The 14,959-nt window shown below is 42.0% G+C and overlaps 1 protein-coding gene across 3 annotated transcripts in view; it reads left to right on the top strand.

Annotated features, from left to right (window-relative positions):
* The window catches only part of rasal1a (RAS protein activator like 1a (GAP1 like)), a 67,657-nt gene that overhangs the window by 43,901 nt on the left and 8,797 nt on the right, over positions 1-14,959 (top strand). For all 3 annotated transcript variants that reach the window (XM_088936188.1, XM_088936190.1, XM_088936191.1), the window contains 5 exons: positions 2,502-2,639; positions 6,621-6,765; positions 11,189-11,361; positions 14,217-14,354; positions 14,487-14,622. In XM_088936188.1, the coding sequence (XP_088792314.1) occupies positions 2,502-2,639; positions 6,621-6,765; positions 11,189-11,361; positions 14,217-14,354; positions 14,487-14,622 (730 nt within the window). The remainder of the gene's footprint in view (positions 1-2,501; positions 2,640-6,620; positions 6,766-11,188; positions 11,362-14,216; positions 14,355-14,486; positions 14,623-14,959) is intronic.

Below are 14,959 nucleotides of genomic sequence, written 5' to 3' on the forward strand. Positions count from 1 at the left end.
GGAATATTCCTGTCAACTCACAGGACTGGCGCAGTCTGGTGCAGCGGTTAGATGGACTCTGACATCGGTCCATTGCCATCTGCCCCAGGAGGTCATAGTGACTTAACTCTGCACTGTACGATTCAACATGGGGAAGCGAGCCATATTGTTTCCTACATGTACTCAGCCTGTCAACATGTCCTATTTCAATTTCATTAGGGCAATGAGTCAGCAGGTCGTGATGAATAATTATCAATGAAACTAGTGTTGTACGGCATCATGGCCTTGCAGCACTGGGGCCCTGGGTTCTATTATGGACCTGGGGCGCTGTCCGTGTGGGTTTCCTCTGGGTGCTCTGCTTTCCTCCCACAAACCAAATACATACTGGTAGGTTAACTTCCTTCTGGGACGACAGGCCAGGCTGTCTGTGTGTGTGTCTCTGCGTGTCCGGTGTCGGACTGGCGCTTCTTGGAGGATTCATCCTGCCTTGTGCCTGCTGCTCGCTGGGACAGGCTCCAGCTTCCTTAGGATCCTGAACTGGAAGAAGCTGTTAGAATATTGATGGAAGTGGCTTCTATTTCACTATATACTGCCCTATAAAATAAAACCTGGCATACAGGTGTTTTGCAATTTTGTTCTTCTGTAGTTGATTTAGTAATTTTATTGTGTGCATGAAATCAGAACAAGAAAACAGCATGTTTTGGAACAGCCAGAGGTTTCTGGCTGTGTAAAAGCCAGAAAATTGCTGAAAGAATATTTTTCTTGATTACTTTAATGTGCCACACATCCATTTAAAACAGAGCATGAAGTCACAGATTCTGAAATGCACAGTCTCGCAGTCATTGAAGATGTCATGTTAAAATGTCAAGGAAAACAGAATCAAATTACACCAAAGATTTTGAGAGCACACCACATTAACACCAGGGCAAGAAAGATCTCAAATGGTTACTGGTGTCAATGGCAAACTGTCATATTAACCGTATAAAAGACATTTGTGAGTTAGTTCTATGCAATAGAAGATTGGAAAATTACTGAACACTTGGAATTTAATTTCTGTACTCATGTATTCTGTTGTGCATGCAGAATTCTATGCAGAAATAAATGATGTCATGAGAAACTATAATAAATGCTGTAAATGGAGAGGAGTACAAGAGAAGAGGATCTGTGCCACTGTTAAACAATATCTGTCCCATTGTCTTGCATATGTTTCCTCCCTGATTCATCGTACACACCTCTGCGTTACACCACGACACGAGGAAATGCTAGCACCAGGGCTATAATTAACTCCACTCATTGTGTACTGAACTGGCAACAGAAGGCTGTGGGCAGTTTTAAACAATGGTGTCAGGACACCTTTAAATAGGAGCGCTCAGAGATGAAAAGTCCCCATTATCTCCTCAGCCCATTCAGGAAAAAGCTCCACGCCATGATTCTTCATTGCCAGTGGAATATGAATGAGCTGCATTTCCATTAGTCTGGGACTCCATTGACAAGCCTCCTGGCTTGAATCGCCAACCAGTAGGAAATGCCATGACGATTTCAAAGTAAAAGAGCCAATCTCTTAGATCCTTAGGTCTCTGCTAATTGCTGCTTGGTTTTATCATGCTTAAAACAGTTCTGTCCATTGCACTTTCTGCTAAGACCAACTGCCACATTAGTGAAAATCTCTAGCAAAAATACTTTCCATACTTACAGTAGTTCAATAAAACTATATACAGAAATATAGATCAAAATATTATTATTAGTAGTAGCAGTATTTAAAATGCATATAAGGCCCAGTTACAAATAATGGGCAGAAACATGTTGATCAAAGGTATAATTGAAACTCATGTTACAAGATCTGCCTTTACAGCAACATAACTACTTACAGTGCTCAACTAACTGTAATCTGACTGACATATCCCTGCAGTGATGGAGTTTTTGTCCTTAGCCTTCTCTGCACAGTAGTAGTTCCTAAGTAATGTCAGCACAGGAGCACTGTGCGTGACTTGTGCTTGGCATAGGTTTTAGCTTTAAAAAACCCCTGTTAGTCATCAATCTGTATTGCTCTAACAGTGAAATATAGAAACGTGTAGAAATACACATGTGAACACACAGGTCTCCGATACACCAAACGGGATTTACTAAGAGCTTGTGTGATGAGACTCATGGATATTTTACAACTTGCCAAGTAATTAAGTTGCACCGAACAGAAAGTAAAAAGTGAGTGATCCTTCTCCCTCAGCGCACGCAGCACATCACCAGTGCGTGAGATCAAAGCATTTGCCTTCCTAGAAGAAAGTAGTTTCAGGGCTTAGATGATAGAGTCACAGCAACCCCTTGAAGACAAGAATGAGTTCATCCTTTAAAAAATACATGTACAGGGCGCTGCTCTTGATGAGTATATATGGCTGTACAGTATCTGCTTTGTTTTGTGTCTGGTGTTGAAGTATCCCTGCAGCTTTAAATCAAAGAAGCAGATCTCTGTATGAAAGTAAATGCTGCTTCAAGCATTAGGTCTGCTCCCTCCCTCTTTGTTTCAGGATGTGAAGTATCTCGCCATCAGTGGGTTCTTCTTCCTGCGCTTCTTTGCCCCTGCCATCCTGACGCCCAAGCTCTTCAACCTCAGGGACCTCCACGCGGACACACGCACTAGCCGCACCCTGCTGCTCCTGGCCAAGGTATGCCCACTCGCCCCGGGCACTGCACCCATACTCTAGCGCACCCATACTCTAACGCACTGATGCCAGCAGCGAAGACGCTGGTGTTCGCTTCCACATACACACCAGTTGGTCCATTTCACCTCAGTTGGTCCATTTCTCATCCACAGAGGCACACGCACCCCTGTCCACAGGGGAGTAATCAGGGTTTTCCAGCATCCCATAACTTTCTCCCGATTACATTCTCCTTCCTGACATGTTGTTGCAGTGTGAAAAGAGAGATACGAAAGTCAGTGGTTATATCGTGTATCAGCCAGGCTCAGGTGAATTCCTGCTGCCCTGTCAGTCTGAACAAATATAAATACAGTATATCCACTCACTTCATCCCAGACACGGGATAGCTGGAGCCCAGCCATCTCAGGACGGACGGACGGAAGAACATACAAATGCCAAGCAGACAACACCCCGGGTCTAGAATTGAACCCAGGGCTCCCAGCACTGCGACTCGAGGCAGCTATGCTAATTACTGCACCACAAATATATAAAATAAAAATTCAAACATTCAGTTGAAACAAAGGCAGCTTTCCTCCTCTAGCACATATATCTTCAGATGAAGAACTCATTAGTATATACACCAAGGACTTTATTTCCTGCTAATTGAAGTTGGTAAGATGTTTACTAAAAAAGTAAGGAATTTTTTATTTTTACGTTACAATCATTTCAAGACTGTTCTATACGTCTTGAAATGAGTCTAGAATATGGAGAACATTTGGATTTATTGTTTTGATGTATTGCATATTTTATAGGGTACCTGTGCTAAGCACATTTGCAATTTGAACAGGACTTTTAGAAGCCACCTAAATATTCCCATTTATAACTGTGCTGTTTTATCCTGACAATTTTCATGATTTTTGCATGTTATTCTTTAGAATCCTTGATTAGTTATATGAAGCATCTTAAATTTAATTAATAAAATCATAGTAAAAATCATTGTAGTTGATATCCTTATTCAAGTAAGGGTCAATTATTTAATATTGAAGGTGGTTCAGGTGCTCAGTTTCCATGATATGAATATTGTTATCACTGTTATTTTTAAATGTGAAAAACAAAATACAGGCAAGAGCATTAAGTTCAGACAAGGGATAAACAAGGAATACATACTAAAGTTGAAGCAGATGAATTCTGATCAATTGATATTCCCAGTTTCCTCCGTGAGGTACTATTCAATCTGTTATTTAAAAACAACAAAGGGGCAAATTTTAAAACTGGCAATATTGTAAAAGAGCTGGAAATGGGTTTGGTGTGTTTTTTAAATAATTCCTCTTCAATCTTTTGACATTTCAGTTGAAAGAACAGGTTTTCCCCTCGACTCACTGAGTAAAAGCTCGCGTCTTTCACTGCGTCATTTCATTCCAGAGCCCTTCTGCAGAGCGGGGGACAGTTAGATGTCACTCACTTGCAGACGGGAGCTGTCTGTGGTTCTGAAATCCTGTTGCTATGCGTCTGAAACAGAAAAGTTCTATTTTTACTCAATCCGCCTGGGATTTCAAAGCACGGCCGGCGAGTGTGAAATGGAAATGGGGTTCTTCCCCGAACTGCTGGCCGTCCAGGTGTGGGGAGGACAAAGGGGTCTCGTGTCCGTCTCCTGGTCTCCTGGGACATGTGGGGGATCTTTTTCATCCGCTGAGAGTTGGGGGGTGGGGGAGTGGAGGGGAGAAGAGGTAACAGATAGAAAAAGAGAATGAAAAGTTAACAGAAAATACAATCAATTCTTATTTCAGAAAACAGGAGATTATTTGGTTTGTGCCAGTTTGTGTTTGGTTTGTGAAAAATTCTTCAGAGTTCTTCAGAAAACCACATCACAGTCATCCAAGTTGCAGTGTGGTGGAGAAGAATTTTCTACATTTTAGTGACAAGTTTTAATCAGAATCATTTCAGCTTTTAAACTACATATGTACAAATAAAATACAAAAATTAAAGATCTTGTATCTTAAATTTTCATTTTTAATGGCCATATGGAAATACTATTATATGAAAAAATATCTAATTGAAATAAAACAAGTTACTGGCAGCATAAAGATAGAAAATAAAACTATATGCCTATTAAATTACGGTTACAGCAACATTACACCTTTACATACATACTGTAAGTTTTGGTCATGAGTTTAACAAAGCAATACTTATACTGTTCTGAGCTTAAATCAGTACAGAAAATGTTTATAAAGCTCTCGAAACTGGTGCTTATGGCTGTGTGAATGGTCAAAATGTGTCATTCACAGTGCTGCTGAGCACCCACATATTACTTGCTAAAATATGAATTTAAATGAACAAATGGGTTCAAATGAAAGCTATGGTCCATGTGCTCTTCTTTCGAAACCCGTCAAAAAAGTCAAAAGGTTGGACTTTTTCAGGCACTTGCAAAAACTGCTTATCAGCAGAAGTGCTATGACAACAATTGATAAGGGACGGAAATTTGGAAGCTAATTAAATAAGAATTCGACGAGTGTGTTGGATGTGTTTATGCATGTTTCCTCTTCAAATAATGTCAAATTTTATCTCTTAAAATAACAAATAAACAGTATTCCATTTATGAAATATGATGAGATGCTTCATTTAACATTCCAGTTAAAAAAACTCTTGAGCATAGCTAACAGGCAACACTGATCATTAGTCACATTTCAATGTACTAACTGACATACAGTATGTAAATGGTTATAACTTTAGTTTTGCTAGTTGTTAAACTTGACAGTGCTGTTTTCAACAAAACTGAGATTTTGTAGATACATTGCTAACTTGTGGATATTCTGTGCTTTTTTCTTAGGCAAGAAAACAGCTTTGTTTTTAGATACAGTAGCTGTGGGTTTTTAAAAGGCCTTTCAAAATAAGGAGATATAGGTCAATATATATGTTTATCAGCTCAGATAAAAAATGACACAAACGATTAAAGTGACAAGCGTGACTGTCAGCACATCTATTTACAGTGCAGCTCTGGGGATGGCTCTGTGGCTCAGCTATTAACGGTACACACAGTCATATCTTAACAGGACCACCCAACATGGAAGGCACAAATAATTTATTGAGAGAGCCAGGAGTGTATTAATACCAGGTTGCTGTGTGGAGCTGGAAGGGATTTTGTAAAAATAAATCCTTAAATGTAAAAGCTTTTTTTTTCCATGTCTTTTGTCTTGGGATAAACAGTTGCAAATTAATCCAATAATACAGCAAGGATTATTTACACTGTCTTCTTCTCCTGTGTTTAAATTTCATGCATCCTGTTGAATTATTCTCGGATTACTGGATTTGTTTCTGCTTTAATTACAGAGGCTTTTCAAATGGTTCCCTAAAACTGGAAGTGTAGAATGGTGCTGGAGATATAAAGCACTGCTATACAGTCTTCTATTTACGCACCATGTATCCACCAATGCGCTAATGATTGTGATATATTTCCTTAATCTACTGTACTGTTGGTCACCATCAGACATAGCAGTATAAAAAGATCACATAATAAGTCAAACAGAAATCAAATCACAAGGGAATTCCCATAAGTACTATTTTAAGAGCCACAGCCTTTTTAAGACGAATATTAATTTCCTTAGGTAAGATGAGTCTTTAACTCACATTTATACATAGACTATACATAGAATAAATACTAATCAAACTTGCTTTAGTTTTAAGAATTAGTGTATTATATACAAGTTCCATGCCCACTAATTTTGACATTTATGCAAACTGTGGAAATGGCTTTCTGTTTATGATGTCGAAGTCTTGAAGTAATTAAATAGTGTTACAGTGCAAAGTGATCTTCCTTTTAGCAAAACAAGTGAGTTCTGTACCTGGTCAAAAGAAGGGAGATTTACAGGACACACAAAAATGGATCCTAGGGGATGTGTTTCGCTTCTCCTGTGAGTGTTGCAGCAGGACAGATCATGAAGGATGCTCATTGGTCAGCTTCTTCGTCCTGGTCCTCTGGGCTGTAACTACATGAGTCTTGTGCTCCGGCAGGCAGTTCAGAGTATTGGGAATCTGGGGCTGCAGCTGGGCCATGGAAAGGAACAGTGGATGACCCCCCTGCACCCCTTCATCCTGCGCAGTGTGGGTTCTGTCAGGGACTTCCTGGACAAACTCATCGACATCGACAATGACAACGGTGAGTCACACACACCCCGCCCGGTTCGCATATCGGAATTATGCTTGTGGTGGCTTTAGCAGCACAAGAACTGTTCCCGTCAGAATAAGGTTGAGCTGAAACAGGTGTCCATGCCTGGTTTTCCAGATCCATAGTTCTGCAACATTTCTGTGTCAGTATTTTTCATGTATGTTTTAGTTCAGTTTTATGTCTTGGCATTATGTCACGACAACAGCTCCTGTACAGTACAGCACGGGGAGAATGGGAAAGGACAGGCATGCTCCTGCAATCTACCCACCCCTCTGAGCCAGTCATCCTTCCACAAGCTCCACCGTATCTTATAGGAGAGTTAGTTCTGATTGGAGGAGCATGGCCTCTCTGTGATGTCACTGCAAGCAACGAGGAAGTCGCAGGAGTCACTGTTTCCTGTGAGAAACCCTAGTTAACCCTAGCCCTGGTCTGCTTTAGGGTCAGGATTAAAGCTGGAATGCCTGAAATACCTAAATGTACTCCATCTGAATTCCAATCCAAAGCTTAAATCTATACATGTCATACTCTGATACTATAATGCACCCAGGTACATATTAGCGGTTTCAAAACCAAGAGCGACATCATTAACCTGAAGAATGGATTTAAGAAATCATCAAAGGTACCAGCTGTGTCAAATGTACCAAGATCTCATTCCTCAGGATTTTATTTAGAGATATTTTCCATCATGGCTGTATGTTGCCTAATTGAACCAATTTGCTCAGTCACACACTTTTTTTTAACCTTCAGCATTTTAAATCCTTTATCAATTTGCCAGTGAAGTTTTAATCTGGGAGGGCTCTGTGTACATTAAACACCTCTGTGTTACCTTGTTATCATTGTAATTTCCATCTAAGTCTAAAAGCATCGTAGACTCTATCAACACCTTCACTAGGCAACTGATAACTGGAAGTGGTATTTATAAGGAGTGTTTTGATCAATGTCTCAGCTTCACAGCAAATTAGACTTAACGTTAAACAAACAGACATCACAGCCCACCCCCACTTCTGGTCACAGTACCTAAAAAGGCATGCTCTTCACAGGGCGAAATAAGGCTCTTGACTGCTTATTTTTAGTAGGTTTTGCGAACAAGGATGTCATTGAGGGATGCTCTGCTTATTCTTATTTCATGATTTTTATCCTCTAGAAATATGTATTATAGGTAGCAGCCACATTTTGGTATCTCTTTGCACCCTCATGGTACATCAGTCAATGAGACAGTCCTAGCCATCTTTAAATCCCCAACTGTTGAAGATGTGAAAGAAGCGCAGCTGAATGCTCACTTGCTGAGCTGGGCTAAGAACGGGAGAAAGCAGACGAGCTGAAAGCCAGAAATGCCTCTGGCAAATAACAGCCTGTCAGTCAGTAGCCTTTTGCGGCACTCTTCCTGTTATTCGCTTCCTGATCTCAAGATGTATTTGATAAAGTGACCGTTTTTCTTTCCAATTTCTTAAGTACTGAAGACACCCAGCCTGGATTCTGGGTCTCACTGGCCTGCAGTAACAAGAGGTAGTGTGAAGAAGAACCATGATCCATGACTGACATTATGGCTGTCCGAATGTCAAAGTAACACAAGGAGCAGAGCTCACTGAGGCATTTGTCTTTGGGCAAATCATATTAAAACCAGTATCAGGTTGCTGTAAAAAGTGAGTCTGTGGCAGAATGCCCTGCTGCTAATACTGGTGTCATTTGCTGGTGCCAAGTTATTATTGAATTCCCCACAATAGGCTGCCTGTGAAATATTAATGTCAAGCTAGGAGCTGATACTCTGCCTCCGAGATGCTAGGGTGAAGGCCACTCATCTGCGCAGCCGAAACAATCCTAACAACACAGAAGAGGGAGCCCATTCAGCCTCAACTAGTGTTACATGTCTTTTGGTGTAGCTGCTGCAGAGCCATTGTGTCCATGTAGGTACAAATTAGTCCTCCTAATTAAATATCGCTTTCTAATCCTGCCTCTCATCTGCAAAGCCAATTTCCTCCAGAGGAGCTAAACCTTAAAAAAATAATTTAACAACTGATATGGAGGGGGAAAAGCAATTCACCCTTTTCTTAATAATGGGGAGTGTGAAAAGATAAGACACTCACAGGAATTTACAAGAACATCCAGCGCCTTTGCTGCTAATTGAGCCACTCAGCAGCTGAATGTTACAATAATTGTGAGTGCTAATTGTAGAATCCATCCATTTTCTAACCACTTCATCCAGTTCATAGTTGCAGGGGAACCAGAGCCTCAGCAAGCAACAGGCTCCAGGCAGGATACACCCTGGACGGGACGCCAGTCCATGGCAGGGCACACACAGACACACACCAGGAAAGACTTAACCCAACAGTATGTCTTTGGACAGTGAGAGAGAGAGAAAGCGAGCCAAACTGGAGGTTACATAGGTAACCTGAGGGAAACCTAAGTGAACACAAACTCCATACAGGTAACACTCCAGCTCCAGGACTGGACCCAGGGCTCCTGTGCTGTAAGGCAATAATCCTAACCACTGCACCACCATGCCACTCAAGTGTAGACTCCTACCATCTTATATCAAGGCACTGCATACTGTACAAGGCCAAGCTGTGAGACGATTATCTGCTTGTATCTGCTCCTTAAGAAGCATCACGAGTCACAAGTGTGACTTCTTGTGTTGCATATGTATTATCTCCCTGCCAAAGTGACATATTTTAACATGGCTGGGCTTCTGTATGAGAAAACTTTTTATCTTTCTGTGTACTTTTTTTACATTTGGTATAGATAGGATTTTAGTTGGAGCTTTTTTTATTGATCAGAAACATTAATTTGGAAAGATGATGATGAAAGTCTTCAGGCCTGAAATATACAAGAGTGTTAAACTTCACTTCTGGAGGTTCTGGAGGCTGTCCCAGATTCTATTAATTGATTGGTCTAATGAGCAGATTACATGAATAGTTGCTCAAATCTTAAACATTCTCCATGGTTTAAAAACCATGAAAGAGGTGTTAAGTTGACCAATATATTAATCCCCCCATCTGTTATCAGAAAAGCCCTTATTTCTGGTGAAAGTAATTTCAAGCAGGAGTATATCTGGAAGCACAACCAAAGACCAGGACTGCAGGGTGACTCCACCCTTACAAGGTGCATACTGTACATACAATAACAGTTCCTCTCAAAAGAGCTTAGAAATGTCAAAAGCTTTATGCTATGAACATGGAACAGTGTCGGGATAATTTACTTCTCCTGTTTTGGGCTATAATTGTTAGTGGATCAGGGTTAAAAAACCCGGTCATTAAGAAACAGTTTGGAGCAATGGTAAAGGTTCTAGATTCATAGAGATCCGACACAGGGGATACACTAGTTTCATATTGAAGGTGCTTAGAAAGTGCTCTCTGCGTGCCATAGAGCAAAATCTACCCATAGATCTTTGTGTTTAACCAAGAAGACGAAGCAAAGTGACTGTAGCAGGTCTTTCCACAGGCTTTGATCTCGGCCAGTTAATTACACTTTAAACATTAACAGTGTCAATAAAGTACATCTATATAGAAGTGTTAAATGTCGTTTTGTTTTGTGTTTGTTTCTGTGGACTGTGTTCTGCTCACACGGCAGAGTAGCTCCACCTTGTGTTAGTTTTGAAGAAGTACACTTGGTAATGACTGCATTTGGAACATACACATTTCTCACATGTGCACATCAACTTACTGTATGTTACACCTCTGGAAGAAATCTGGCTTCACCTGTCCTATTATCAGTTACTGTAAAACATTGTTTAAAACAGTGTGTTAGGAGTTTCCCAGAGATGCAATTTAAGGTTGCAAAACAGTTTCTTATCCTCTGATAAAACATCAAGAATTCTTATTACAATAATGCTTATGTACTCCTCTGTGTTTCTTACATCTAAAAACTATTGAGAGCAAATTCCACACCTCTCAAATGTTAAAATCTTTTTCCAACAATGTCCAAAATCTGTGACATTTTTATTGTGGAAACAATTTTTATTGTGTCGTTTTGTGGGAAAATTAGCATCTTTCACATCTGGGTATCCGCATTCCAGTAAATCTTCTGTGATGATAATGTACTGATCCCTAGGCTTGTATTATTTTCCATTCACATTATCCTGCCCTTTTTGTTTTGTGTACCATGAACAAGAACAACACAGTCCTTTGTAATTCTTTTAAAGCAGAATTTGTACATTGAATATATGACCTCCCATTTCATATCTATGTCACCCAAAGTTAAGCTAAAGGTTATCATGCATTTAGTATTTTAATTCAACAGTATTTGCTCTAAAGAAGCACAGTTGGCTTTGGCGTTACGGCACAACACAAACATACCTGGGAAGATACAATGCTCACCAGGTAGGGTAAGTTCCTGACAGGGCCTGGACTCCTGTCCCACAAAGCACTGGGACAGCACTGTTGTTCACAGCATGTGAGCTCTCTGTTGCCCCCTGCAGTGCCAGAGGCTCACCAGCGAGCGGTGTTCTTGCCCTCGGCGACGGTGAAGGAGGGTTACCTGCACAAGCGCAAGGCCGAGGGGGGGCAGCTCCTGCCCCGCTTCGCCTTCAAGAAGCGCTACTTCTGGCTGAGCAGCGAGGCGCTCTCCTACGCCAAGACTCCGGACTGGCAGGTTGGTCGGCCTCCGTTTCTGTTTGTTATCTTGGGGCTTGATCTCCAGTAGTGCAGTAGCTGGCATCAGTCCACAGTCCTCTATTGCCCCCAGGTCTTTCGTTTTCCAGCCTTCAACCCACACTGGCCGGGATAACTTCTGCACAAGCTTAATCATTTTTTTCCAGTCTCAAGTGGTCTGCTGAGAACTGAAAATAATGTTATTGTACGGCACACTACACACTTACAGTATGAACAAATGCATCTTTCAAGAAGTCACAAACCCCAGCCAAACAGGCTGAGGAAGAGACGCCCACTTTCACATGTTCATCCATCCACCCATTTCCTGATCACTTTATGCCTTTCAGGGTCATGGTGGCTGGAGCCCTTCCCAGCAAGTAACAGGTGCACGGCAGGGTACCACCTGGATATAACGCCAGTCCATCACAGGGCACACACAGACACAGACACAAGCACGTACACTCTCACACCAGGGCCAATTAATTTACCAATATATAACCCACATAAACATGAGAGCATTCCAACTCCACAGACAAGCCTGGCAGACCTGCCAGACCCCAGGTCTGGCATTGAACCCAAGACCCCAGCGCTGTGGGGCAGCAATGCTAACCACTGTACCACTATGCCTCCCTTCATATTTTCAGAGCAAGAGAATTTCACACTCCACTTTGGTATTCCGAATGATTTTGCCACACCTCCCTCTGCTATGATCTTCCCAGGGGCACAGTCGTTACATGAAATGTACTCCCTAGAAATAACCTCACACTGGTCAGCTTGCACTGGACCTGTTCTTTTAAAAACTGGGTACATTTACAGCACCTTGTTGATGACGTAAGGCACCAATGCCTGATGATACATCCCCCACACTTGCTTGTAAAAATGTTAGTGACTCAACAATGTTGTCCAAATGATGAGGACAGTGTCCATCCGTTTGCGTGATACACCAGTTTGTAGCACTTACCAATATGTTCCATCTCGCCTACCCACACTGGACCGTGTCCAAAATGCTGACTGGTAGCTTCTCACACCAATTGGTATGACACACTTCACTGGTCCAATGAAACATGCTTTCTCAGGCCTCCTTGTATCACCCTTTCTGCCAAATAATATTGATCCATTTTCATACTGTCCTGTCCAGACCACCTCATGTCACAGCTATAGTCCATAAATATCGATAACAATCCATCCCTCCCTAGAAAGCCACTTAATCCCATCAAGAGTCACAGCAATAAACACTAATGTAATGTGTAAATATACTACACCCATAACAGGGAAAATTCATTTGATAATATATTTGATTAAATAAACATTATGCACACATAATTGATGCCATTTATGACACTAGAAACACGAATGTGAAGCAAGTTTAATAACAGTAGAGACAGATATTGCCATTTCTTGTGTCAGGGGATCCTAGTGAAAGAACTTGATATAACCATGCTTGATGCTAATTCTACTGTCTAACAGCTTCCACGGAAGGTTTAGAGCTACAGTACCTTTGAACTCCTAGCTAGTGAGCAAGGCTTCAGAGCTGTGAGGCTTTAACACACCCCTGACCAAGAAAAAGACAAAGTCTCAAATTTACCCAGCAAAAATGCTCCCCATGGAACGATCACATTTCGGCTGGCTAGCAAGACACTTGCCAAAACCTTTGGCCTCTTTCAGTCTGTTGGTTCATTAATTTATTTCCTTTAAAACAGAACCTCAGTAGCAGGAGGTAATTATCTATAGCAGCCCCTTTTGTTAACGAGCTGCTCATTTGCAAGGAAGCTTTTTCCTCGACAAAGGGGAGTGATGTGCCGAATGATAAGGGTGGTGCTTTGCACAGGGCGCGTTCTTTTGTGCCTCAGAATAAAGGAATGGATGTTCACATGCAATAAATCATGCAGATATTCCTGGGATGTAAATCAAGCCCGGCACCCTCAAAGCAATCGCCTCCCTCCTCCCCCTGCTCTGGAAGTGAGCCCGATTTGCACATTAAAGTGCCCTGCATTTCCTCCTGATGTTGAGGCGCATACTGGGACACATCTCATTAAAGCATTGCTGCACTTGCACCTTCTGCTTTGGACTTTCACTGGCAGTACTTTTGAGTTTTTCAGTAGTCTGAGCAACTCCTCATCGCCTTTACTAGACCACTGTGAATGAAACATTGAGTGATGTGGAATGCTTCAGTTTAGGATTTGTACATTAGGCGCAGGCTTTGTGCTCTTTACTTAAAAGACTGAACGTTTTCCACAGATGTGAATCCACACACCACATTATTACACGCCAGCGTGAACTGTGGAATTCACAGTGGTTATGGGAGTTTGGTTGTGGAATTCAGCCCATCACAGAATGCTTCACTGCACTAGACATGTTAACATCCCTCAAGAAAGGCCACAGAAAATGAAGATCATCTGTTTAACATTATGGTGACATTTAATTATGCTTATATAGCACTTTTCATCCCCAGGTTTTTTACCTACAGGAGGGGCACCCACTTCATCCACCACTGAAGCACAGCACCTAGTTGAGGGACTTACACACCAGCAGCCCCATTATACAGCAGATCCGGTGGAGAAATGAGAAATTACTCTACCAGAGGGAAACTATTAAAGAAGAACTTTTAATTGTCCAGATTGCACAAGCCCAGAGCAGCATTTAGCCAGGAAACCAGGGCACTACTACGATTTGAGAAAGTGCCATGTGACCATTAATGACTAGATAGTCAGAACATCTTTTTAACATCATATCATAAGGATGGCCACCTAGCCTAGCCTTCTCTTTGACCTCCAGGTACCACAGGTACTATCGATTAGGCAGTTTCCTGACTAATCGGTTAAGAACAATTAGCGTGAGCCTGTCTGTCTCTCCCAGGTTCGCTCCTCCATCCCTATCCAGCGCATCTGTGCTGTGGAGCGGGTGGACGAAAATGCTTTCCAGCAGCAGAACATGATGCAGGTCATCACTCAGGACAACGACGGGCAGCTCCACACCATGTACATCCAGTGCAAGGTGACTTGTTAGTTTGCCTGCGTGACCAGCAGTTTGAAAACCATAGGTTTCAGCACACAGCTGTGGTAGAACTTGTGTGACAATGGCTCCTGGTCTGAGTCCAACCCAGTGAGCATCTGTTCCTCTCTGCAGAATGTGAATGAGCTGAACCAGTGGCTGTCGGCCATTAGGAAGGCCAGCATCTACAATGAGCGGATGCTGCCATCCTTTCACCCAGGAGCCTTTCGCAGTGGCCGGTGGACCTGCTGCCTGCAGAGTGACAGGACAGGCAAGGACCAGCTCCCTGTCTCTCAGTGTCTCTCAGTCTGGGCACAGAGCGCAGGAACCTCATCTGTAGCTCTGTAGGACTGTAGGGACTATTCTGGAAAGTCTAGTTACAGGTGAAGACAAATCTAACTTTTCAGGGATGACGTTCATAAGCAGCGCATTTTGTTGAGGTATGAGGGTCTTCACAAAGGGAAGATCTCTTTAAGGGGCGGAATTGTCAGTTTGCTCTTGAACGGGCTCTAGTTCTATGAAGAGTGTGATTGCTTTTCCAAAAGTAGAGGATGAAGCTTTAAACCAACTGACTTTTCCAAGCTGCCTTATTATATAAGCCAAAATTG

Source organism: Atractosteus spatula, chromosome 17 (genome assembly GCF_055471065.1).
Source record: "Atractosteus spatula isolate fAtrSpa1 chromosome 17, fAtrSpa1.hap1, whole genome shotgun sequence".
Taxonomy (NCBI): Eukaryota; Metazoa; Chordata; class Actinopteri; order Semionotiformes; family Lepisosteidae; genus Atractosteus; species Atractosteus spatula.